This window comes from Mus caroli, chromosome 7 (genome assembly GCF_900094665.2).
Source record: "Mus caroli chromosome 7, CAROLI_EIJ_v1.1, whole genome shotgun sequence".
NCBI lineage: Eukaryota > Metazoa > Chordata > Mammalia > Rodentia > Muridae > Mus > Mus caroli.
In genome coordinates this window covers 121053452-121077533 of record NC_034576.1, presented here as the reverse complement: position 1 = coordinate 121077533, position 24082 = coordinate 121053452, and the positions used below count along the sequence as shown (strand labels likewise).

At 45.9% G+C, this 24082-nt stretch overlaps 1 protein-coding gene across 1 annotated transcript in view; it reads right to left on the bottom strand.

Annotated features, from left to right (window-relative positions):
* Iqck (IQ motif containing K) overlaps positions 1–24082 on the bottom strand; it is a 116421-nt gene that overhangs the window by 73975 nt on the left and 18364 nt on the right. The window contains exons 3-4 of the mRNA XM_021166501.2: positions 22232–22361; positions 20813–20910 (exon numbers count right to left, since the gene is read on the bottom strand). Of these exons, the coding sequence (XP_021022160.1) occupies positions 20813–20910; positions 22232–22361 (228 nt within the window). The remainder of the gene's footprint in view (positions 1–20812; positions 20911–22231; positions 22362–24082) is intronic.

The following is a 24082-nucleotide window of genomic DNA, read 5'->3' as shown; positions in this document are numbered from 1 at the left end:
TCCCCCTCGCTTTCTCCCTCCTTCCCTCCCTCCCTCTATTTCCTCCCTCTCTCCTTCTCCTTCTCCCTCCCCCTCCCCCTTCTCCTCTCCCCACCTCCCATTGGTGGTGTGCCCAGGACAGAACTCAGAGCTCACAGTCTTATTATTAGGCACACTGCATTACACACCCTATTGAAGTTTCCTCTTTTTTTTGGGTTTGTCTGCTTTTGTTTACGAAAGAAGTTTAGTGTTCAATTTAGTTTCTTCTGAGTTGAGATGTTTCATCTTTTACACATGTTCCTTAGGGCTCAGCAAGCAGGGCTAGTGAGATGTCTCAGCGAGTAAGGGTGCTTGCAGCCAACCCTAAGGATCTGAGTTTGATACCTGGAGCTCACATGGTGGAGGGCGGGCACTGACTCCCACAGTTTTCCTCTGACCTCCATACATGGGATTTAGGAACTGAACACTCCTCACAAGTCTCGGGAAACTTTGGAGCCTACAAGGTCCCCGGGGTTCATCCCAGTCAGACAAGCATCGTGGGAAGAAAGGAGACTTTGGCCAGCAGACCTGCCTGCTGGTGGTGCAGAAGGCTCCAGAAATGCAGGCGTGGGAGTGGTGACCCAGGCCACAGGGAGTGGGCTTTCAAACACCCACCAGCCTGTAAGCAGCCACAGTAGACTCACTGGTCCACCAAACCAGATCCAAGTGGAATGCCTTCTTTGGTTGGTCACTGGTACCCAACCTGGACTAAATGGTCATTTGTTCACGTCACTCCAGGAAAAGCCAGAGAGCCCCTTTTTGACAGAGACTAAGGACCAAGTCAGTCTACATATGCTGGATGCTATATCGGTAGCCCTTCCAAGAATGTAAGATATTCTTGAAATTTTCTGTCCCTCTAGATCTACCCTACACTAATCTACCCTGCTCAGAGCTGCAGAAAGGCTGGCTTTATGGCTCACGTCAACCTTCAATCACTCCTTACCAAGCACTTGGGTCTAGCCAACTGGAGGGACCAGCAGGAGCCATGGAGGGTTGGAAGGAAGATGACTTGCACCCTCCCAGAGACTCCTCTGCTAGAATCCTAAACTCTAGTATCAGAATATGGCCTTATTTGGAACTAGGAGTGGTACAGATGGGACCAATGAACCCGAACAGTCCTAACCAGAGAAGACAACACCAGGCTCCATAGCAGGGCCTGATTACACTGCCCAAACCGGAGCCTGATACAAACACCCAAGTTTTCAGAACCTGTTAGGTACATGAGCCCCTCCCATCCCCCACATTGGTGGTGTGCTCAGGATAGAACTCAGAGCTCATAGTCTTGTATTAGGCACACTGTGTTACACACCCTGTTACAAGTTGCTCTTTTCTTTTCTTTCCTTTTCTTTTTTCTCTTCTCTTCTTTCTTTCTCTTTTTCTCTCTTTCTCTCTTTCTCTCTTTCTTTCTTTTTTTTCTTCTTTTGTCTCCAACCAGACTGTGCTGGGTTATTGCTTACAAACGAGAAAGTTTTAACTACTATCTTTCAGTTCTCCAATGCCATGTGTCCTAAGCATCCGAGGAAGCCTTCTGGCCGGCTCACTCTCAGCCTTTCTCACTTAGGAAGGGCTCTCCTGCACTTCCCTGATAAACCCCACCTCAGCATCTCAGAAAGCAGAGCATGTCTCCCTGCAGACTACAAGCTCTGGAAGCAGGGTGCTCACATCTCCCTTCCTACCTGGAGCTCCATCAAGTGCCCAGCATGGAATGGGTGATCCACAAGGGCTTCGTGAACAGAAGAACAAATGCAGGAACGAGGATGTGGGCAGGAACAAGGATCCGGGCATTTCAAACTAAGATTGCTAGCATAAGTCTGGATACACGTCATCCACTCCCCACAAGTTCCCTCTCATTCTTCTCTTTTTAAGACAACGTATTCCTTAGGCTAGCCTCAGACTAGCTATGCAGCAGATGTTATACAGCCTCAGATGTCCGACGCCTTCTCTGTGCCTGCAGAGAGCTGGGACTATAGATGTACAGTGCCTTGGCCAGTGCTGGGAGCCAAGCCCAGGGCTTCAGGTGCACTGGGTGAGCCCTCCACCAATGGCGCTACACCCCAGCCCACCACATTATTTTCTTATGAAAATCTTCCTTCTGATTTCTTTTTTCTTTTTCCTTACAAACTGCCAATTTGGTCTTGTAATCCTGCAGAAAGTGACAGGATTGCTGGGAACCTGATGGCCACTGAAAAGCCAAGTGCTGCTTAGGGTTTGTAAAGGAAGCTTTACTGTGGCTGTTAGTAAAGAAAACACAGTGGTGCCCGAATTGCTACAGATTATTTGCTGTCTTTTACCTTGAAGTCAACAGCTTTTATAAAGAAAATGAAACATGGTCAGGCAAGGGAATAAAATGAAAAGCGCTACATCTTAGAAAGGGTCTTTTTTTTTTTTTAAGCTTCATTAGTTCTTTGAGACTTTAGTGTCTTTTGATTATGGTCACTGCCCTCTGCCCAATCCTCCCAGATCTACCCCTCCCCACCCCCACCGTCCCAATTTTACATAGTGTGTGTGTCCATCCTGAATGTTATTTTAATTTTTGCTTTATAAAGGTTGTGAAGGCTGCGAATGTAAGCATTCCCTTCAAAAGCTATCTTAAAAGGGGGAAAATACTTGTTTCAACAATGCAAACACGTAACCAAGCATGACTTGCAGCCTAATGGCTTAAACAATGGAGCAACTGTACAATGGCCCGTTCTCCCTCTTCCCACTTGACATTTATCACACTGGTTAGTAGAAAAGATTCTATGCAGAGAATGTGGCCTCGCTCATCCTATTAAATAGACCTTAATATAGCTGTATGAGACCGTGAACAGATTTATTTGCTTTTGATGCAAAGAAATAAAATGTGAGAGATGATATTTTCCTTGAGTTCTGGGCAGGCATGAACGTGCCCTGCATACCCAGACATGCAGAACAGTGGAGTATTGTTCAGCTGTTGTTTAGTTTAAAAATTATCCTGGTTTGCTGAAAGGGAGAAGGGAAGGCAACTGAAAGGCTGTGGTGAGTGAAGAGATAAGAGAGGAAGTAATAGAAAAAGGAAAATGCAAGACTGAAGACGCTCGGGCTGCCAGGCTGGCAGGATGTGGGCAGATACAAAGAAGCCTTCACTGCTAAAAGGCTCATGTGCAAGCAGAGCAAACGGGTAACCACAAAGTTAAAACACATTATTTTTGCTGTTGTGTGCTTGGTTTGAGTCTGTATAAAGTGAGCTATCTTTCCAGGCCCCAAATCCTAGAATCAGAACAAAACCCAACAAAATCTATAGTTGAAGGTGGATGTTGTAGTAGATGACAGAAGCTAGAAGTTGGGAGAGGGGGGCAGGAGACCAAGGTTTCCCTTGGCTACTGGTAGAATTGGGGGCTAGACTGGGACAGGGACATGAGACCCTGTTTCAAAGCACACACACAAATATAAAGTTGAAAAGGAATGTAAAGTTCAAAGGGTAAAGAGCAAGTGTTAAGGGCTAAGGCATATGCTATCACAAATTGGCAATTTGTACTGAGATGGTCCAGAGTAGCACATCGGACAGATAGAGGGATGAGTCAATGGGTGAGTGGGTAGATACACTGTAAAGCAAATAAAACAAAGCATGTAACTGTAATGGCTATGTGGTGGGGATGTGGATTTGGGAATAAAATGGTCATAAGAAGATGGAAGAGATAATACTGTTTTTTTTTAAATAAGTACAAATATCAAAGAGAGAAAAGGCATATATGAGACTAATCAATAGAGTAATCTATACCAATTTTTATACTGAGCACACACACAGGAGATAAACCAAAGAACTGAAGGTTGGAAGAGAAGCAACTAACATTTGAGAACAACGAAATCTGGCTTAAAAGGGATACATAATTCTGTCCCCAAAGCCGAGAGATCACAGCTGGCCTTGATGGTGCAAAACTAAATTCCAGCATGCAGGAGGTAAGGCATAAGGATTGCCTGTTAAGAATTCAGCCTGGGGCTGGAGAGATGGCTCAGCAGTTAAGAGCATTGACTGCTCTTCCGAAGGTCCTGAGTTCAAATCCCAGCAACCACATGGTGGCTCACAACCATAATGAGATCAGACATCCCCTTCTGGAGTGTCTGAAGACAGCTCCAGTGAACTTACATATAATAAATAAATAAATAAATATTTAAAAGAGAGAGAGAGAGAGAGAGAGAGAGAGAGAGAATTCAGCCTGGGCTCCATAATAATTTCCTGTCTTTAAAGAAAAAAAAATTCACCAACAGAGAAAAAATAAAGAAAACGTGGTGTATTTATACAATGTGGAATTTGTTTTCAGCCATAAAAATAATGAAGTATGTCAGTTGCAGGAAACTATAACTGGAGATGACCATATTAGGCAAATTAAGTCAACTTAAGACAAATATCACATGCTTTCTCATTTGCTGGTCCTAGGTTTAATATACATGCTTAATATACGTACAGATGACATGGAAGTAGAAAAGGTGTTGTCTAGGCAAAGAAATGGGACTACTGGGAGGGAGGAGTATGCATGGGGAAGCAGCAGGGATATGGGGGATATGTCCAAGAAGGACAAATATCTCATGTTTTCCCTCATATGTGGAATCCCAGCTAAACACACCTACATAACATGAAAGCAGAAGTAAGACTATTTGAGGAGGGGAGGGGAGCAGCAGGAAGTTGGGGGGAGGGGAGAGAGGAAGATAAGGGGTGGAACATGGTGTGAATAGTATATGAATACACTATAATAAAATGTCATCAATGAATAACAGATAAAAGAACATTTTTTTCTAAAGACATCATTCAGGCTCTCAGAATAAGCTGGTCTGAAAGGACTTTCCATGGACTCCTCATATCTTAAATATATATATATATATATATATATATATATATATATATATATATATATGTATACATATATAAGTATACATATATAATTTTCTATGTAAGTTGCTTTGAATGGGTTTTTCTGTCTTTTCTGTCACTTTCTGGGAAATCCCTCAAAGCCAGTAACTCCGAGAAATACAGGAATCTTAACTCTGCATAAATAATGCCTCCCCACCTCTAGTTCAAACAAAGTCCTGAGAACATGTGTTGAGTTTTATTGCTAAGGATATAAACATGCAACTTTTATTAAAAATTGATTACAGTAAAGTACCAGCATAATATTAACTGCCCAAAATATTTTCAGGGATGTGCTGATGGGAAGAATTCCCAAGTGAAGTTTACAAAGCAGCCATTAAGCCAGCTCTATTTAATGTAGCTGTTCAGCTATGTTCTAATTAAGTTCTGCTCTCTTGTGCTCCAGTTAAGATAATCCAAAGGCACAGTTAGATGTCAAGGGACCACTTCAGAACATCAGGCCAGCATCATGTCTCATCGTTTCGGGTATTTACATGTCTCCTGCTTACTTTCTTCCCGAGGAATACAAGCCAGTCCACATAGGATGGGCATGAGATGGCAGCTTTCCAGTGCCTCTTCGGAACCCTGAAGGGCTCTTCTGCCAATCACCCGGCTGATTTCCTGCCTTAGAACGCTTTGCTTCTCCAGCTCATACAGCCCCTGACCAACGAAGGCAACCCCAAGGACATGAGACCAGCAGGGTGAGCATTGACTTTGCAGAACTCTAGTTCAACAATAAGACCTTTGTCGGGGTCAAAACACTTTGCACACCTGGCTGCAACGGTCCCATTTCCAGCATATCCAGGAGTCTGGACAGTCCCTTCAAGGCTTTCCCATGCAGGCATCCATCAAGATGTGGGTAAAAACAAGCTTTGGCAGAAGCTCCCATGATGCTTGTACAGGCCTATCTCCATATGCCTACTCTAAACTGAGTTTACTCTTCCTTTCAACTGGACCCAGCTCCCAGCCTGCTCTTGCTTTACCTGTGCTGCATTTGCCTCCTGCCAAGCAAGGTCCCAGTGACAACAGTGAAGGGTCATACGGCTTGTCACCTACCATTCTTTAACTCTCCCAATGGTCCCGGGGGTGGGGAAGATAGGTACAAAGGTACTATTAAGCATCACCCCATCTAAAAGAACAGAAGACCAAGGCTCACATTGAAGGAATCTTCCCAGGGCTCCAGAAATAGCAAGGGTTGGAGAGGGGGCACATGTAGGCCTTGTCTTCCATCAGGGTACTAGCACAGCCTTAGGGGGCCTCTTCCCCAAGATACTGGACTCATTTCTAGTCTTCCATTCCAGAACTGTGCTGCCTAGTTTTATATGGACTTGACATAAGCTGGATTTATCTGACAATGGAAAAACAATGCCTCTGTAAGACTGGCTGTAGACAAATCTGTGAGGTATTGTCTGATTAATGATAAATGTGGGACGGCCCAGCCTACTGTGGGTGGTGCCATCCCTGGGCAGTGATTCTGGGTTCCATAAGAAAGCAGGTTGAGCAAGCCTGAGAACAAGCCTGTAAGCAGCCTTCCCCCATGACCCTAGCGTCAGCTGCAGCCTCTAGGTTCTTACCTGAGTCCCTGCCCTGACTTTCCTGGATGACGGACAAGCTGCAAGTGTGTCATTCCTCTCCAAGTTGCTTTTGGTCATAGTATCACACAATAGGAACCCTAAGACTTTTCTTTGCCTTAGCTTTGTTATTTTATTGTTACATTTCCCTGTCTAAGCCAAATACTGAGCTGACCCTGGATTTAAACACATTTTCTTACTGAATTCTCACCCATACACTGCTATATAAACCAATTGGGATCTTTGGACTTTAAAGAGGAAGAGACTAAGGTTTAGGAAGATCAAGGTCACAATGCTTTCAGGTCTAAAGTCACGAATTCTACCGCCCTCATAGCAGCTGTGCCTCTAACAACAGGACGGGTCACAGCTAGACAGCTAGCACATTTGTAACCCCAACACCGAACCTGCTGCACAGACCCTGTCTAAATAAAACCCAATGGATCCCACTCTCCTCTTTTTTCCCCGAATGGCTTCCACTGTTCTGACGTAAGTTTTCAAAAGAGGACTGGATCTGAGGAGAGTAGACAGCTCAAGGGTCAATCTGTTGCTTTGCTAAAAGGTCATGCAGACAAATGACCTTCCAAATATTTGTATCATAGATGGTGCTGCTCTTGACTTTGGTCAGAGGAATTTCTTTTTGGATTTCTTTTAATGGTTAGTTCATGGACTCTTTACCAGCCCAAGTGCTGACTCTAAGTAACTGAGTTGTCAACTGCAGTGAGTCATCTCTATCAACTGCCCAAGGCGCAGGGAACATGGAGGAAAAGAGTTCAGAAAGAATGCCAGAGCCAAGGGATGGGGAGGAGAGCTGTGCAAGGCTGCAACCCGGCATGGCTATTAACCTATCAACTCACAGCAGTGACGACCTTTACACAAGACCAAGCCAGTCTAAATCCCTCCCACCGAGGAGGCCTCTGAGGCCCTCCTCCTAGAGGAGTGAGTGGCAGTTGACAGCTGATGAAAGAGGGAGGGTCTCTCCTTTGAGGATATGGCTCCTGCCCCAGTCAGTGGCCACACTCCCATGTGCATGTGGGCAGCACTAGTTGTACTCAGGAGATCATTAGTAGCAGTGACAAAAGAGAGGACATGAAGATACAGTGAGGTGGGTGAGGCCACAGGGCTCTGGAAGGATATAGTAGTTTTGGGTGGTATGATAAAAAATACATTGTATAAACATATGAACCTTTCAAAGAACAAAGAAAAAATATTTTTAAAAGGCGGCTGGGATACCTTGTGTTTTCTTTTTTAATTGCTCTGTCTTTGTTTGATCACAAGCTGTAATTCTAGCAGTCTCTCAACTCTGGAAGATGTCTGCAGAGTGCATAGCCAGCCTCTGAGCTCATGATTCCTAGCAGTGACGGCCTAAGTTTTACTCACATATATCATGGGTTTGTTTTTTTTTCAAATATTTATTTTATGCATATGGGTGCTCCATCTGCATGTACACCTGCGTAGCAGAATAAGACATCATATCACATTATAGCTAGCCATGAGCTACCCTGCAGTTGCTGGAACTTGAAGTCAGAACCTCTGGAAGAGCAGTCAGTGCTCTCAACTGCTGAGCCATCTCTCCAGCCCCCACATATCACGTTCCTAAAGAGACTATTAGTTGAGAATCCTCTTTTCCAAATGCTTGGGACCAGAACTGCTTGAGTTTCAGAATTTGGGGATCCTGGAATATTCATATTATGCAAATATCTTGGGACGAGGCCAAGTCTAAACATGAAATTAATGTATGTTCCCTGCATACCTTATGCACACAACCTGAAAGTAATTATAGTTGATATTTTTTAATAATCCTACATGTGAGTTTCATGGTATCTGTCTTAGTTAGGGTTTCTATGCTGCAATGAAACACAATGACCAAAAGCAACTTCAAGAGGAAACGAGTTTATTTGGCTTATTCTTCCATATTGTAGTTCATCGATGAAGGAAGTGAGGACAGGAAGGAGCTCCAGCAGGGCAGGAAACAGGGGCTGATGCAAAGACTGTAAAGGAATGCAGCTCACTGGTTTGCTCCTAATGGTTTGCTCAGCCTGCTTTCTTATAGAACCAGGACCACCAGCCCAGGGCTGCCCCACCCACAATGGCCTGAGCCTCCTACATCCATCACTAGTTAAATGCCCAACAGTCTTGCCTACAGCCAAATGGAGACATTTTCTTTTTTTCTTTCACTCTCTGTTTGTTGGAAAAAGAGGAATCAAGTGACCCAAACTACAGGGTTAATATAGGAAAATGAAGCTGGGGGAGGGAGGGCAGGCCCTGGGCTGGAGAGGTTTATGGCAGAGGTGTGGTGAGAAGAGCTGAGATGGGCCACAGGTACTGGATGAGCCCAGAGGCTGCACACACTTTGGTACACTAATAGGCCATTTTTGCCGGGTCTCTTTGGGAGTTGACATTTGTGAGCCACCATGTAGGTCCTAGAAACAGAACCCAGGTCTTCTGAAACAGCAGCCAGAGTTCGTAATCACTAAGCCATCTCTCCAGATCCTGAGCATTTTCTTTTCAAACATTTTATTTGTGCAGTGTGTGTGTGTGTGTGTGTTAGCTGAACAGAAACACACAAATGAACAAATGAACAAATGAACACAGCCAAGACTGGAAGAACCTTCCAGCCAAGTCCAGCCCTGATTGCTGCTGATTCATAGAATAAATGGTGAACTAAATAAACAGACAGTAATTTTAAGCCAGTAATGGAAGCTATTTTTGTGGCAGAAAGTTAACTGATGTTGTTTGTGGTTAACAACTGAAACACAACTTATGGTGCAGTGATGATATCCCCCATCTGGCAGTCGGTCAAGCCCACTGCCTCAGCCATCTGGCAGATAGCCATGCCCCCCTGCAGACAAAGCTTCAAGCCAGAGGGGGGAGAGTCATACCTCGAAGCCACTGCCCTTTATTTGTAAGAAAATCCTGGGGTCACCCTTGGGACAGGCCGTTGACTTTGTCTTTAAAGCCTTGTTCTCAAAGCTGGACTTTGATTTTTAGAAACAAAGACAACTTCCAGCCAAGTCTGGGAATGAAGTAATCAATGCCCCTTTGTTAAGAGGAGAATAAGAAAAGGAACACGGCTATAAAGTTATAATAAGATTGTTCTTGCACAGCTCACAAGCTGAGTCTGACAGCAGTTTTAAGAGTTGTCATGGGAACTGTTTTCTCTTTAAAAAATTAAATCCATTAAAAACATTTTAAAATGGGCATATAGAAATTATACATATTTATAGGTTATCCCGTGTCACTTTGGTATCTATCTGTTCATATGTAATGCATAATGTTCAAATTAAGCTAAGCATCTCTCTGCTCACATGGCTCATTTCTTTGCAGTGATTACATTGCGTAATGGGAAGTATTTCTTTCACCGATGGCCATGATGAATGTCGGCTCTGGAACCAGAGTCCCAGGCTCAGACCCTGGTGCTTCCTCTTAGTTGTCTCATGAACTAGGTGCCTCTCTGGACCTCAGTGTTTTCAGTCACACAAGAGGGGAGACTAAGTCACCCAAATGATGATAGCACAAGTCTAGGGGAGCTCAATAGGTAGTGTTTGCCTTCTAGGTAGGAGGCTCAGAGCTTGATCCCCAGCACCTCATAAAACTGAGCATACTATAATCTCAGAACTATGGAGGTAGAGACAGGAGGTTCAGAAACTCGAGGTCAGCCTTGGCTACATACCTAGTCCCAGGCTACCCTGTGCTACATGAGACCCAGGCTCAAAACACCACCACCACCCAAACAAGATCACAAAGTAAAGCAGTGTGTTGGTGGTTTGAATAATATGTCCCTCCAGCATTGAAGGCTTGGTCCCCAGTTTAAGGAGGCCTAGGGGTGTGGCCTTACATGAGGAAGTGTCACTGAGGACAGGTGTTAAAACCTTGATGACTTGGTACCATGTTGAGTTAAATCTTTCTTTTTCCTGCACACAAGTTTGAGATGTGAGCACTCAGTTTCCAGCTCCAGTTGCCATAAACTCTGGAACCATAAGACTTCAAAATAAACCTTTCCTTCTTTAAGTTGCCTTGGCCTTGTTTTATCACAGTAACAAAAAGGTAACCAAAACAGTCAGCCCCTGGCTAAGGAGCTACTGCAGTGACTGTACGCTGGCCCCTTGGGCTGACTCAGAGGGTCGCTGATAGACTAGATGGTCACAAAGCAGCCCCTGCTGCGAGTCATTAGTCATTAGTCACTAAAAAAAAATCATGTGATTAATTTGTGGGGTGCTATGAATCAGGGTGTGGCTATTGAGACCCATCTGCTGCCTTGATTGTTTGGGGCTTGTTGGGAATTTCTCATCTTTCTAGATGAGAAAAGACCGTTTCCTCCATCATCCTCTTAGAGAGTCACCTCCTGGAGTGAGTTGCTGAGCTTCAGCCACAGGAGAACTGATTGGCGAGTTGGCTCAGCCAAGGACTGGCTCTGACCTTGTAAGTGCAAATAAGATGTTCCTTCTTCAGACTGCAGTTTCCACCTTAAACTGCTAAGAATACCAGCTACACCACCAGGCTGTTCTCCAGAACCAATGGAATCTCGTATACAAACAGTGAGTGAGGAAGCCTGACCCAGAATAAAGGCAGTACTCATGCTTGAGAACTGCTGAGAGCATATGTGTTTTTGCACACACAAAAGGTAATTACACGCTGTGTTTAAGTGTCTCTGTTAACACCAAATTCTTTGGTTGAAACCCTAGCCCTGAAGGCGATGGCATCAAGGGGCAAGTCCTTTGGAAAGTGATTGGGTTATATGAGTAGAGCCTGGGAGGGAGGGGAGCCTGGGAGGGAGGGAAACAAGCACTGAGAGGCTGCTTTTCCTAAAACGCACGGTCTCCTCACTTGGCCCACAGAGTAGCCAGACACAGGATGCGAGCCTGGCATGTCTGCTTTCATCCTGTGTCTCTCTCCTTTACTTTGGTTGAAGGCACAGAGATAAATTACTGTCCCTGATCTCTCTTCAGCCACCTCATACAGCAATTATCTGATGACAGTGAAGCCACATTGAGAAGCATAAGTAATCGAGGCCTGGGGTTAAGACGGATCCTTATGTAGAAATACAGTGGAGCCAAAGACCAATCAGAGTCCACTTTCAACAGGCCTGCTTGATAATGAATATCCCTTGTCCTCTGCCCCAGTTCTTTCTCTACTTAAACTTAAATGCTCACATCAGTATCCCCAAAACAAACATACGTTCCTGTACCTCTTTTAACCGCTCCTCTTCCCAGGGTAGGCATGTTGAATAAATCTCCCGTCTCTGCTTTTTATAATTACTTGTCTCTTTAACTGGGACAATTAGATGTCCCTTTGTGGGAAGGGGCTGTGAGAGCCCAGGCTTTTGGTCCTAGAAACTCCAGTTTGGGATTAACAGCCTCATAAAAAGAGGCCCCTTGTTAGGACAACCTAGGAAACAGATTAATGGCACCTTCAGAAGAGCATGCAGTGCTTGCCTGTAAACCTAGCACAGGGAGAGTGGAGGTAAGAGGATAGGAGTTCAAGGCCGGCCTCAGCTACATAGTGAATTGGAAACCAACCTGAGCTGCATAAAACCATGTCTTGAAAAAAGAAAAGTTGCGTATGTCAGCGAAGGGAGTTGTACTATCCACGAACTGGGAAGTGGGCCTTCCCTGAAGCAGGATAGAAAGAGAGAAGATGGATGGATATGTTGGCATACCCCTTTAATCCCAGCACTTAGGAAGCAGGGGCAAGCAGATCTCTGAGTTTAAAGCTATCATGGTCTACACAGTGAGTTCCAAAATATCCAGGGCTACATAGTAAAACTGACTCACCAAAAGGAGGGGGAAGAGTTGGAGGGGGAAGATCTGGAGGAGGCAACACAGGAATGGGAAGAAATCTAAAGGCCTTCACCCCTGCTGGCTGAGAATAAAATACTCTTACAAATAATGTTATAAACCTGTGGCCCTATCAAAATAATACTTGGTAAACTACTTGAAGAAGGAAAGATGTATTTGTCTCACTCAAGTAAAGATTTCAGCCCATGAGTTGCAGCAAAGGAAATCATGGCAGAAGCTGGCACAAACAGGCTGTTTGCCTCATGACAGTTGGGAGCAAAGTGAGTGTGAGGAAGATCACACCCAGTGACCTAACTTCCTTCCATTTGTAATACCAACGCTCGCTCGCAGGTGCACACACTCAGACGCACTCGCACATCTCCACTATTTAACTTCATCAAGAAATAGTTGATCCAAGCCCCTGCAGGTCCAGTTAAGAAATTACCGATTACAGGGCCTTGGAGAAGTTTCAGTCATTATTAGGTAAAGTGCACGAAGACCTGAGCTGGGATCCCTAGAACCCATATAAGGCTGGGGGCAGAAGGCACAGTATCTGTAGCTCCAGCCCCACACACACAGGAGAATCCCCGAAAGCTTGCCAGCCAGGTACCCTGGCTTATACAGCAGTGGACAAGAGACCCTGTCTCCAAAAGTCAGAAAGTAAGGACTGACGCCTAATGTTGTCTGCTGACCTCCATGAATGTACCATAGCACACCCATGCTGGTACTTACAAACACACAGGCTCCTCATACACGTATACACACAAAGATTTTTTAAAAGGAGGAGCTGTCTCTGGTGTGTAATAGCTACAGCAGATTAACAAAAGGCTTCCAGCCCCTCTACAAGGTGCTTAAGTCACTTAACTGCAATCTCCAAAACAGGGCCTGACAGCATCCATCCTCTTATTTAGCCATCCGCCCACCCAATAAACATTTAGCTACTTTGGAGCCACACTATGAAGCAAGACAGAAAACAAGGAAATTGCGCATAAATAAGCATAAGTCACCATTTTAAGTGCGAACTACAAGTCAGCAATTGTTCCTGAGCCATATCAAGATAAAATGTCAAGGTCCCAGGAAGCCATGAATGATGCCACTGTCGCAGAGTCATTTGGATGCAAGTTTGGTGGCTGGTGACAGACAGAAAAGCCCCAGTTGTGCGAGCTTGTTTGGTGGCTGCTTGCTGCTCAGTTGAAGCGTCCGTGCCCAGTGACAGCATGAGGGGAACAGCTGGGTGGAAAAAGGCAAATCAGAATAGCAGGCATTCCACTTGAAGATGACAAATGTGGAGGCAGAAAGAATAGTATTTTTAAACCTTCAAAAATAGTCCAACCAAAGATCACATAACCAGGGCAGGGAGAAATGGAGAGAATCGTATTTAACTGAGAAATCCTAAGGCAGGAAAATGAACATCAATCTGTCTGTATTGGATATATGTGACGTTCACACACCTGAGCATCCTGGGAGAAGGGCAAGATGCTAATATTCCTTGGTACCCAAGAGAACTACTAAGTAACAGAAGGTATTCTGTTATCTCTTTAATAGCTGAGGAAATTGAAGCTCAGCTTTTTTTTTTAAGATTTACTTTTATTTATGTGTGTGTGTGTCACATGTATGCAGGTGCCCAAAGAGGACAGAAGAAAGCATTGGATCCCCTGGAGCTGGAGTTAAAGTTAGTTGTGAGCTACCTGACATTGGTGCTGAGTGAGATCTGAACTCATGTCCCTCTGCAAGAACAAGTGCTCTTAACTGCCCTCCATCCTCAAATTCAAATTATTTAAGACCATACAGCAAACAGATGGACAAACGGGATTCTGGGTTTGCCTTCAACATTGATCCATTCTTGCAGATGAGCACTCTTAAGAACCATCATTTGCTGAGCAGTGGTAGTGCACACCTTTAATTCCAGCGCTTGGGAGGCAGAGGCAGGCAGATCTCTGAGCTTGAAGCCAGCCCAGTTGACAGAGTGAGTTCCAGGACAGTCAGGGCTACGTAGATAAACCCTGTCTCACAACAACTCTCAATTGTCCCCCGTCCCCCAGCCTCCTAGTCTGGATGCTGGTGCTGACATCTGATGTTTACACAGTTTTCATTTACTCAGCTATAGCTCATCGGCTGGGTGTTAAAGATGAAATACAAGTTGGCACAGGTCTGCCTTGTTAATCTCTAATACACACAGAAATACCTTGGATTCTTTGAAAATGGTTCGTCATTGCCTGGGGCTGAAAACTGGTTTTTGTCCCTTTGTTTCAAAGTTATTTATGAAACAATTTGATCAGCAGCCTTCAATGTGAAAACTTAATTACAGCTCTTTTCGATGGCTTCATACCCTCTGAAGGGTATAAAGTAGAACAGCAGCAGAGAGAGCAAGGGGACACACTGTGAACACAGCTGCCCTACGTTCCAAAAGGAATGCCAGCCTCTGCTCCACTCTTGCTGTTCCTCTCCAGTTAATCTTGTGAAAAACATCAAAGACACAGGACTGAGATAAGAACATCAAAGACACAGGACCAAGATAAGAACAACGTTTCCATCACTCTCCATGCACCACAGGGTTCACTAGTGTCTGTGGCTTTTAGGATAGCACCAGGTCCTGGGAGGTTACTCTTTATCCATGGTACCAGGGCCCCATGCTCACTTGACTTCATTCACATGCAGATAACCTTGTATGTGTGCACCTGCCTGTGCAGCTGTGTGGTATATGCCAGGCTTGCACCTGCCTGTGCAGCTGTGTGGTATATGCCAGGCTTGCACCTGCCTGTGCAGCTGTGTGGTATATGCCAGGTTTGCACCTGCCTGTGCAGCTGTGTGGTATATGCCAGGCATTGAACTTAGGCACTTACATTTGCACAGTAAGCACTCTTATTCGCTGAGCCATGTCACCAGTCGCCCCACCCCCACCCCCCAGCTGCAGATGTGCTGTATAAGTTTGCAGTCCAAGACTTCACTGTGGTCATTTCATTGTTTTATCATATCCCATCCTGTGCTCAATTTGATAAACGGCTACAGCACACCAAATCTACTCCAACCAGCAGCAAGGTAAGAGAAACACAGGACCAGGAAGATGGCTCCATGGGTAAAATGCTTGCTGCAAACGAATGAGGACCTAAGATCAGCTCCCCAGGACACATATGGCTGGGCACAGTGGTACAGGTGTGTAACCCTTATCACTGGGGGCTCAGTGGCCAGCCAGTCTAGCTCAGGGAGAGAGAGAAAGAGAGAAAGGGGGTGGTAGCAGGGAGGATTCTGGAGAGGTGACAGGGAGGTCATCTGATGGCTCATCCCGCAGTAAGAGTACAAGGAAGAACAGCAGCCTGGGAGCATGCTCCATGCTCCAGCCTCATCCTCACTCCCCTCAGCTGCACCTGGCATCTAACACCACAGAGAGAGGGAAGGGCAGATCCTACAGGCAACACAGAGCCAGTGAGCAGAAAGTAAGAATTGGAAGCAGCTTAGCCTTCATAACCTAAGGCCAGTAGCCATCTGCTTCCCAGTGTTTTCTGGGTGAGGGGAAGTGCTAGCATTTCCAGAGCTGCGCTGAGCACAGCAGCCTTCATTCTGTCTACCAGGAGAGACAGGAGCCCTCGCTTGGGCTCACCTAAGGTATCCTCTGTCACTGGATAGCTGGGTGAAGCCAGGTAAAAATGAATCCCTCGAATTCTCAGAGCTTCCTCCAAGAGGGGTGGGAAGAAAGGGGTTTAGTTTAGAAAGTTCTTCTCAGGGTGGAATTAGCTGAGGAATGCCAAACACTTGGGGCAGTACTGCTGGGCTGCCAACAGTGAGTCAAGGCGAGTACAGTGCCTCTCACTGCCTGGTTATTTCTCCTTCTTCAATTTTATCTCTTTGAGGTGCATGAGTGCTTGTGTGTGTGTGTGTGTGTGTGTGTGTGTGTGTATGTGTGCAAGTAGCTGGACAGCTTCATGTGTGTCACTCCTGCCCAGGTGGCTTCCCTCTTGTTTTTGAGGCAGGGTCTCTCGGAGGACATGACTTCATGCCTGGATTTTACATAGGTGCTGGGGATCCAACGCTGGTCCTCATGCTTACTCAGCAAATATTTGATTGGCTGCGGCATCTCAGCAGTCCCTCTACTTCCAATGGCTACTACAGCAATAGGTAAAACAAAGGGGAGAGTCTTCCCTGTGATCATACAGGAATTTGCTGTCACATTGATTTACAGTCTACCTCAGCAGAGCTGCGTGCTAATGAAAACCACTGTTCACTGTGGCCTGGCTGGGTGTAGAGTAGCAAGGTAGGGGAGAGCATAGAAGTGCCTCAGTATGAAAGCACAAGGCCCATGTGGCAAGACTCACTGTTTCCTACAAGGCAACGTGGAGACTGCACCTTATGTGGGTGGAAGAGATGACACTCCTGCTCCCCCCCATGCCCCAGGACCACAGAAGATGGCTGACTTAGGAGGAAGCCCAGTGCTGGGGTTTGGCTTTGCTGAGCAGCCATGCAAGCTGAGAGCCAGAGCAGAACAGCTCAGGTGCCTGATGAAGACAGAGAACCTTCTGGAGATCAGTGAGGTATTGCTGTGTCTTAGCTAGGGCTTTACTGCTGGGAACAGACACCATAACCAAGGCAACTCTTATAAAAGGCAACATAATTGGGGCTGACTTACAGGATCAGAGGTTCAGTCCATTATCATCAAGGTGGGAGCATGGCAGCACTCAGGCAGGCATGGCACAGGAGGAGCTACGAGTTCTATGTCTTCATCTGAAGGCTGCTAGCAGAATATTGGCTTCCAGGCAGCTAGGATAAGGATCTTATAGCCCACACTAGCAGTGATATACCTACTCCAACAGGGCCACATCTTCTAATCATGACACTCCCTGGGCCAAGTATGTACAAACCATCACAGCTTGACAGGTATAATGAGACCCCCTTTTTCTTTTCCCATGAAGTTATCAAATAAATAAGAGTTGGTTCTCCCTGCCCCCATCCCTCCTTGGACTAGGACCCAGTTCTAAGAACCTGAAACAAGAGGGAGGTCACATGTAAGATGCACAGGACACTAAGTTGATAGGGAGTTAATATTTATTGAGATCTCTGCAGGTTTGGGTCTGCACTGAACACTGCACGGTTTGCCTTGTCTCATCATCGTCCTTGGGCAGCACTGAAACTGTCCTCAGTTCACACACATGGAAACTGTGGTGACTTGGAAGACTAAAGCCACCTGGTTCCTAGAGGTTCACTTCAGGGTCTATGAGACAGATCAGTCCCAGAAGCTATGGTGCTTTTACCCCCTTTGGTGCTAGGGTTTGAACCCCAGGGCCTTGTACATGCTCAGCAAAAGCTGTACTACTGACCTGTACTCTCAGCCCTTTTTAAATTTCTTTTTTGAGACATCTTCATCCCAAGCTGACAAGACCAGTCCTCACCTTATCCTAAGATGTGAAGCACCCACCATACCTGTTAGAGGTAGAATTGAAAACTATGGAACTCTGACACCAAAGAATTGCTCTTCATCAAGGCCTGATTGACTGACTATTAATTACTATTAGGGAAGCAGGCTGGGCCATCTGCTGGTCACTAAGCTAACTAACCCACTCCTGACTGAAACTCGGGAACAAATGTCTTGCTCCCTCACCTGTCTAGGACTTCTCTCTGGGAAATAAGTCCAACCGAATGGCCTTCCAAAAAGGTGCTGGCCAGGGACATAGTAACAACTGTGCATCTTTGACATCCAACTGTGTTGTGTGCACTTGTGGAGGACCAGCTCTGTGCTCACCATGGGCTGGGTACAGTATTACTAAACATTGAGAAGTATAAAACTAAGATAGGGAATCTGTCCTTGGGACACTTAAAATAGCTGGGGAAGCAAGCATGTATAGAATTAAATGTATGTGGGTTAAGAATGACTTAATTAATGCTCACTGAATTTACCATAGAATGAGGGACAGATGATTCCCTGAGATCTGAGAGCTGGGATCCGTTGCCTCTCCTTTGGCCTCCAGGGGCCTGGGAGCCTGGGAGATGTGCCCCACAGCTGAGTTTGGAAAACAAGTAGTGCATAAATATGCAGAAGAGATGAGCGCAAGGAGTGCTTTCTAAAATAAGGAGGAGCAAATGTACAGAGGCCCTGAAGCGGGGAGGCTGGTACTGGGTGGGGGTCTGTTTAGCTTGGGGAGGGCGGTAATTGCTTAGGAAAGAGAGCCAGCGATGGAGGGAAGGGAGAAAGGAAGGAGGGTTGGAGAGTGCCTTGAGAGCCAGCTGGGGGTTCTTGGCTTCATCATGTGGATGTGCTGTTGTTAAATGGTATGGTAGCCCACGTGTCCAAGGTGGACCCTGTGATGGTGCTATTGGGAGAGCAGGGTCTAATGGGAAGTTGGGTCATTGGGTATGTCATCAAAGGGGACTGTGGAGCTCTAATTCTCTCTCTCTCTCTCTCTCTCTCTCTCTCTCTCTCTCTCTCTCTCACTTGTGGTGTGAGTGGTTTCACTCTGCCATCTGCTGCCACTATGCTGTGCTGCGTGGCACAAAACAACAGTGAGCTGACTGTGCATGGGAACCTCCACCACTGAACCAAAAACTAACTCACCCTTCCTCTTTACTAGTTGATTGTCTCAGGCATTTTACTAGAGAGGCAGAAAGCTAAGGCATTGTGCTATGCCGACTCCTACCAGTAGGGCACGAAATACCATTCAGTTGGTAGAGCACAGCCTAGCATACATAAAACTCTGGCTTTTAGCAATGCTTAAAATCAGACATGGTAGCACAGTGGTCACTGCCATCAACATGAGAGCAGCTGAAACCACCCACAGGATGACCTCAAGGTCGGGCTTGTTGTTTCTTCACAGAAGGGGGGGTTGGGGAGGGTCATCAGACCTTCACATGAGATCCCAGCCACTCCTTCCAATACCTTCCTCTTCAAAGCTGCAGGTGCTAATATATATATAATGTGTGCTAATATATATAATGTGTGGAGGGTTAACTGAAAGGGAGACACTGTCTATACAGCTATGAGGAAGTTGCCATCCATGTTGGGGTGACATGTTGCAGTGATGTGGCTGCTTTCACCCACACTTCTGTTAGTAACTCCTTATCCATATTTTGTACGTAAACTCAATAAGCATTGATTGGCCAAGCTGGACTTTGGTGAAATCGTTACATTGGATGACCACTGGTTCCCTATCTGGGGTAAGCAGAGTGTTTGTGTGTTGCCCTAGGGCAAGTCCACAAAACAGTGAGGGACATTCGAAAGTCTAGATTTCAAACTTATGAGGGAAAGAGCCCTCTGAACCATCCTGTGAGAAGCAGAGAAGAGAAGCCCTGACAGGCTCTGTGCAGGCTGTGACAGGATCAGTCAGTGGACTTAAGTCATTCCAGCACAGTAATAAATGTGTTTACTGAGCACCTGATGCATATCAGACATCCCCCAGGGAACTTAGCACAGAGGCTGGAGGTAGTGGCATAGAATTTTCATACCAGCTGAGGAGATGAGGCAGGAAGATCGGGAGTTAAAGACAGGACTTTGAAGATAGCCTGAGGTACATAAGATCCTGTTTAAAAAAATAAACAAGCAAACAAAATAAAACAAAAAGCAACAAAATATAACAACCCACCCTAAAACTGCTAAACCTAAACCAACCAATCAAAAATTAGCAAAAAATGGAGGAAGGAGAGGCCAGAGGAGCAGGATCAATCCAGAGGCAAGTAAGAAGTAAACACGATGTACTGCTAGCTGTAACTGTCAACTTGACACAAACCAAAATCACCTCAAATCAGTCTTAATAAGGAATTGTCTATACCAGACTGGGCCGTGGGCATGTCTGTGGAAGATCTAGTCCACTGTGGGCAACACCATCCCCTAAACAGGAGCTTGTCAACAGTATGAGAGAAAAAAAGCTAGCTGGAAGCAAGTAGGCATGGATTGTTGGTTTCTCTCTGCTGTGGGTGTGGAAAAAAAAAAAGAACTGCTTCAAGCTCCTGTATTGTGATTTCTCTGCAGTGATAGATTGGAAGGAAGCTGGGATCATAAACCAAATAAACCTTCTTCTCCCTATGATGCATTTTGTCAGGGTCACAGCAGCAGAAATGAAAGTAGGACACAAAGTGTTAAACGGCACTTCACAACAAACAGGAACAGAAGAACTAAGAACCCGCTTGATGCCAAATTGCCCAGGAAAGGGGTGAACAAGGTGGCAGGTGGCAGAGAACCTCTCAGGGGCCCAGGTGGCCAGAGAGTTGGCAGTGCATGTGCATTTACTTTTTCAAATATTATTTATTTATTAGTAGTATTTACATGAGTACACTGTAGCTGTCTTCGGACACACCAGAAGAGGGCATCAGATCCCATGACAGATGGTTGTGAGCCACTATGTGGTTGTTGGGAATTGAACTCAGAACCTCTGGAAGAGCAGTCAGTGCTCTTAACTGCTGAGCCATCTCTCCAGCCTGGCATATGCATTTATATACTACTAGATGCTATGGCAGGGCAGGGGGCAGGGGGTAGAGGGTCCATACTCTTCCTTGGCAAAGGAGTCATTCATTTTTGAGAATAGCAACCCAATGATCATGGCCTGCCATCAGACTAAAACAAGTAAGCAAGAACTTAAATGTGGACATCCCACCAAACCACTGACCTCAAAACATTTTTCTCTCTTTGCTTGGTGAAGCAGGTTGGCCATTCCAGGGAGCAGAACTGGAAAGATGAACATTTCCAGATAATCTCTGGGTGAACCTGAAACAAGAATATTCCCACTGAAAACAGTAAAAGATCTAGGTTCATCTAATAAAGATATTTATTGCTTAACAGAAAGAGAGGGCGGAGGAGGGAGAGAGAGGGAGAGAGGGAGAGAGAGGGAGAGAGGGAGAGAGAGAGAGAGAGAGAGAGAGAGAGAGAGAGAGAGAGAGAGAGNGAGAGAGAGAGAGAGAGAGAGAGAGAGAGAGAGAGAGAGAGAGAGAGAGAGAGATGTTGATTGATTCCATCTGGGCTGGGACTATAGTATCTCAGTTAGCAAAGCACTTGCCTAGCATTTAGGAAGCCTTGGTTTCAATCTCTAATAACCAATAAACTGGGTGTGAAGGTGCAGACCTACAGTCATGCACTCAGATCAAAAGTTCCAGGCAAGCAATAGCCATATAGAAAGTTCAAGGCAAGACTGAGATACAGGAGACCCTGACTGGAAAACAAAACAATATCATCTATTCCATAGCACGATCTTGTCACCATCTGCTTCAGGTTGCTGAGTGGGACTGGCTTACTAAGAAACTAGACACAGCATTGTGAACCCATGGAGTCTAGCAAGGATATGAGCTGGGTCCCACTCTGTCCTACCTGGTCCAGTCCTCCAGCTGGCTACAGCACCAAGGCAGTCACAGCACAGAGGCCAGTGTCTGCAGGAGAATGTGAGCATGAGAGTGACAGGAACTGAGGCTAGAGAGGAGCTGAGACAGGGAGGACAGCAGATGGGGCCTTGCAGCTACATTAACAGTGGCAGTGCCTGACCAGGGCCCAGAGCAGAGGGCACAAAACAAGGGAAGGAGCAGAGGGGAGGCCTGACAACAAGCTGATCTTGTTGGATCTTCAGGCTGGACCTGGAGACCTGGCAGCAGGACACTCTTTTCTACTCTGTATATCTCTTTAGCCCTCCTGCCTCTAGCTTTGTACTTAATAAAGAATCACAGTGCTTGCGAGCATTCTCTCTGCTACATGTTAACCTTGGTAAGAAGTCAGCAATTCTACAACATTCCTCTTAGAACTGAGGATTACAAGGAAGAGAGTTTAGCTTGGGACTTGATTTCAACTCCCAGAACCAATGTGACCAAAGCCAGGTGTGGTGGTGTGATCCTAGGGCTAGGGAGGGGAACCCTGGGGGCTCCCTGGCCAGCCAGCCTAGCTCATTTTGGGAGTTTCAGGCCTGTCTCAAAAGACAAAATAAAACAAAGACTTACAACACAGACGACTACGTGGTCTCCCCTGACGTGTCTGACCCTCACTCTATCCTGTGTGTCGCATATTCACCCTAACTGCAGAAGATGAGTATTGTCTCCTTACTTACAGGTCTTGGGCTCGACTGTTTCTGTCTTCTTGGGAGGACAGGGCACAGGAGGCATCGCTGGGAACTGGTGTATTGGGAGGTAGTGCTCCATGTTGAAGCCATGAGGAACCAGTTCCTCCAAGGGTGTGACCTGCAGGTGGTGGGGATAGGCCAGTAAGTTCTGAAACAGCTCTGATAATCGGATTTTCTTTTCATAATTTTGAGATTCAACTTATTCATTTGGGATGGGGAGCATAGAGTCAGGCTGTGAGGAGCCGCCCTCACATTCGCCATTATAAGATGGCGCTGACACCCGTGTTCTAAGTAGTAAACAAGCAAACTGCGCATGTGCCGGGGTAGCTTTCCACGCCATGTGCTCTGCCTTTCCCGTGACGACAACTCTGGCTGATGGGCTGCAGCCAATCAGGGAGCGACACGTCCGAGGTGGAGGACAATCCTCCATAAAAGGGATGGGGCTCTGCCATTTTCTCTCTCTTCTCCACTGGCTCCTGAAGAAGTAAGCAATAAAGCTTTTGCCGCAGAAGATTCCGGTTGTCCTGAGCATGTTCTTGCCAGTGGGGTCAAAAGCTCCGGATATCAGGCCATAGCACACATGTGGAGGTCAGAGGACATGTGCAAGTTGGTTCTCTACTTCCACCATTTGATTCAGGTTGGCAGACTTAGCAGCAAGCACCTTTACCCACTAGCCATCTTGCCAGCCCTTGGTTTTCTATATTATTATTATTATTATTATTATTATTACTATTGCTTTTTTTAAGACAGCATTTCTCTGTGTAATCCTGGCTGTCCTGGAACTTGTTTTGTAGACTAGGGTGGCCTTGAACTCAGAGATCAGTCTGCCTCTGCTTCCCAAGTGCTGGGAATAAGGCATGTGCCACCAAGCTTGATTTTCTTTTATAATCTTTGATAATCTTACTAGGGAATGAACTTCTGTATCAAATGGATAGGTTGAGGAACATTCTGAATAAAAATGTTCATTTCCCCTCCCCCTTGAGATACTTTTAAATGAGGGGAAAAGTTGGGTATTTTGCTCAGTGATAGAGTACTTACCTAGCAAGCATAAGGCCCTGAGTTTGTCCTAAGGTCTTAGGGGGGAAAAAGACAAAATTAAATAACAGTGAAGTTAGAAACCCTTAGTGGGGTTAGGAGGGCTGCAGGGAGACCATCTGTGGATGAAACATTGGCCAACAGACCAGAAAAAACAGACAAACAAACAGGAGGCTATGGAATGGTTACAGCCCTGTCCTGCAAGTATAAAGAGCAGAATTCAGAACCCATGTCAATGCCCGGTGGCTACGGCAGCCCACCTGTAACTCCAGCCTCTGACGGAGGAGACAGGATCCCCAGAGCAAGTAAGCAAGTGGGCTAGCAAGGCTGCATCAATGAGCTCTGGGTTCGATTGAGAGACCCTCCTCAATGAAGAATTTGCAAGAGTGATAGGAAGATGATCCCTGACACCAACCTCAGGCCTCCACACAATGTGCACGACACACATGTGCCCATACATAAATAGGGAGAAAGCCAGTGTAGATGATCAAGAGAGAAAGTGAGAGAAGCCACTGAAGGAAGCAGCCCTAGAGGGCACAGGGCCTTCTTCTCAGCAGAATTTCAAAGGGCTTGGCACTCAGATTGCTGGGCATTATAGGAATGAGAGGGAGAAAGGCAATGCCACTATGAGGCAAAGTGAAACATGGCTGCTGCCCACGTTTCCCCATGGGCTATTGTTCCTTCTTGACGATTAAAAAACTTCCCCTTAGCCGGGCGTGGTGGCGCACGCCTTTAATCCCAGCACTCGGGAGGCAGAGGCAGGCGGATTTCTGAGTTCGAGGCCAGCCTGGTCTACAAAGTGAG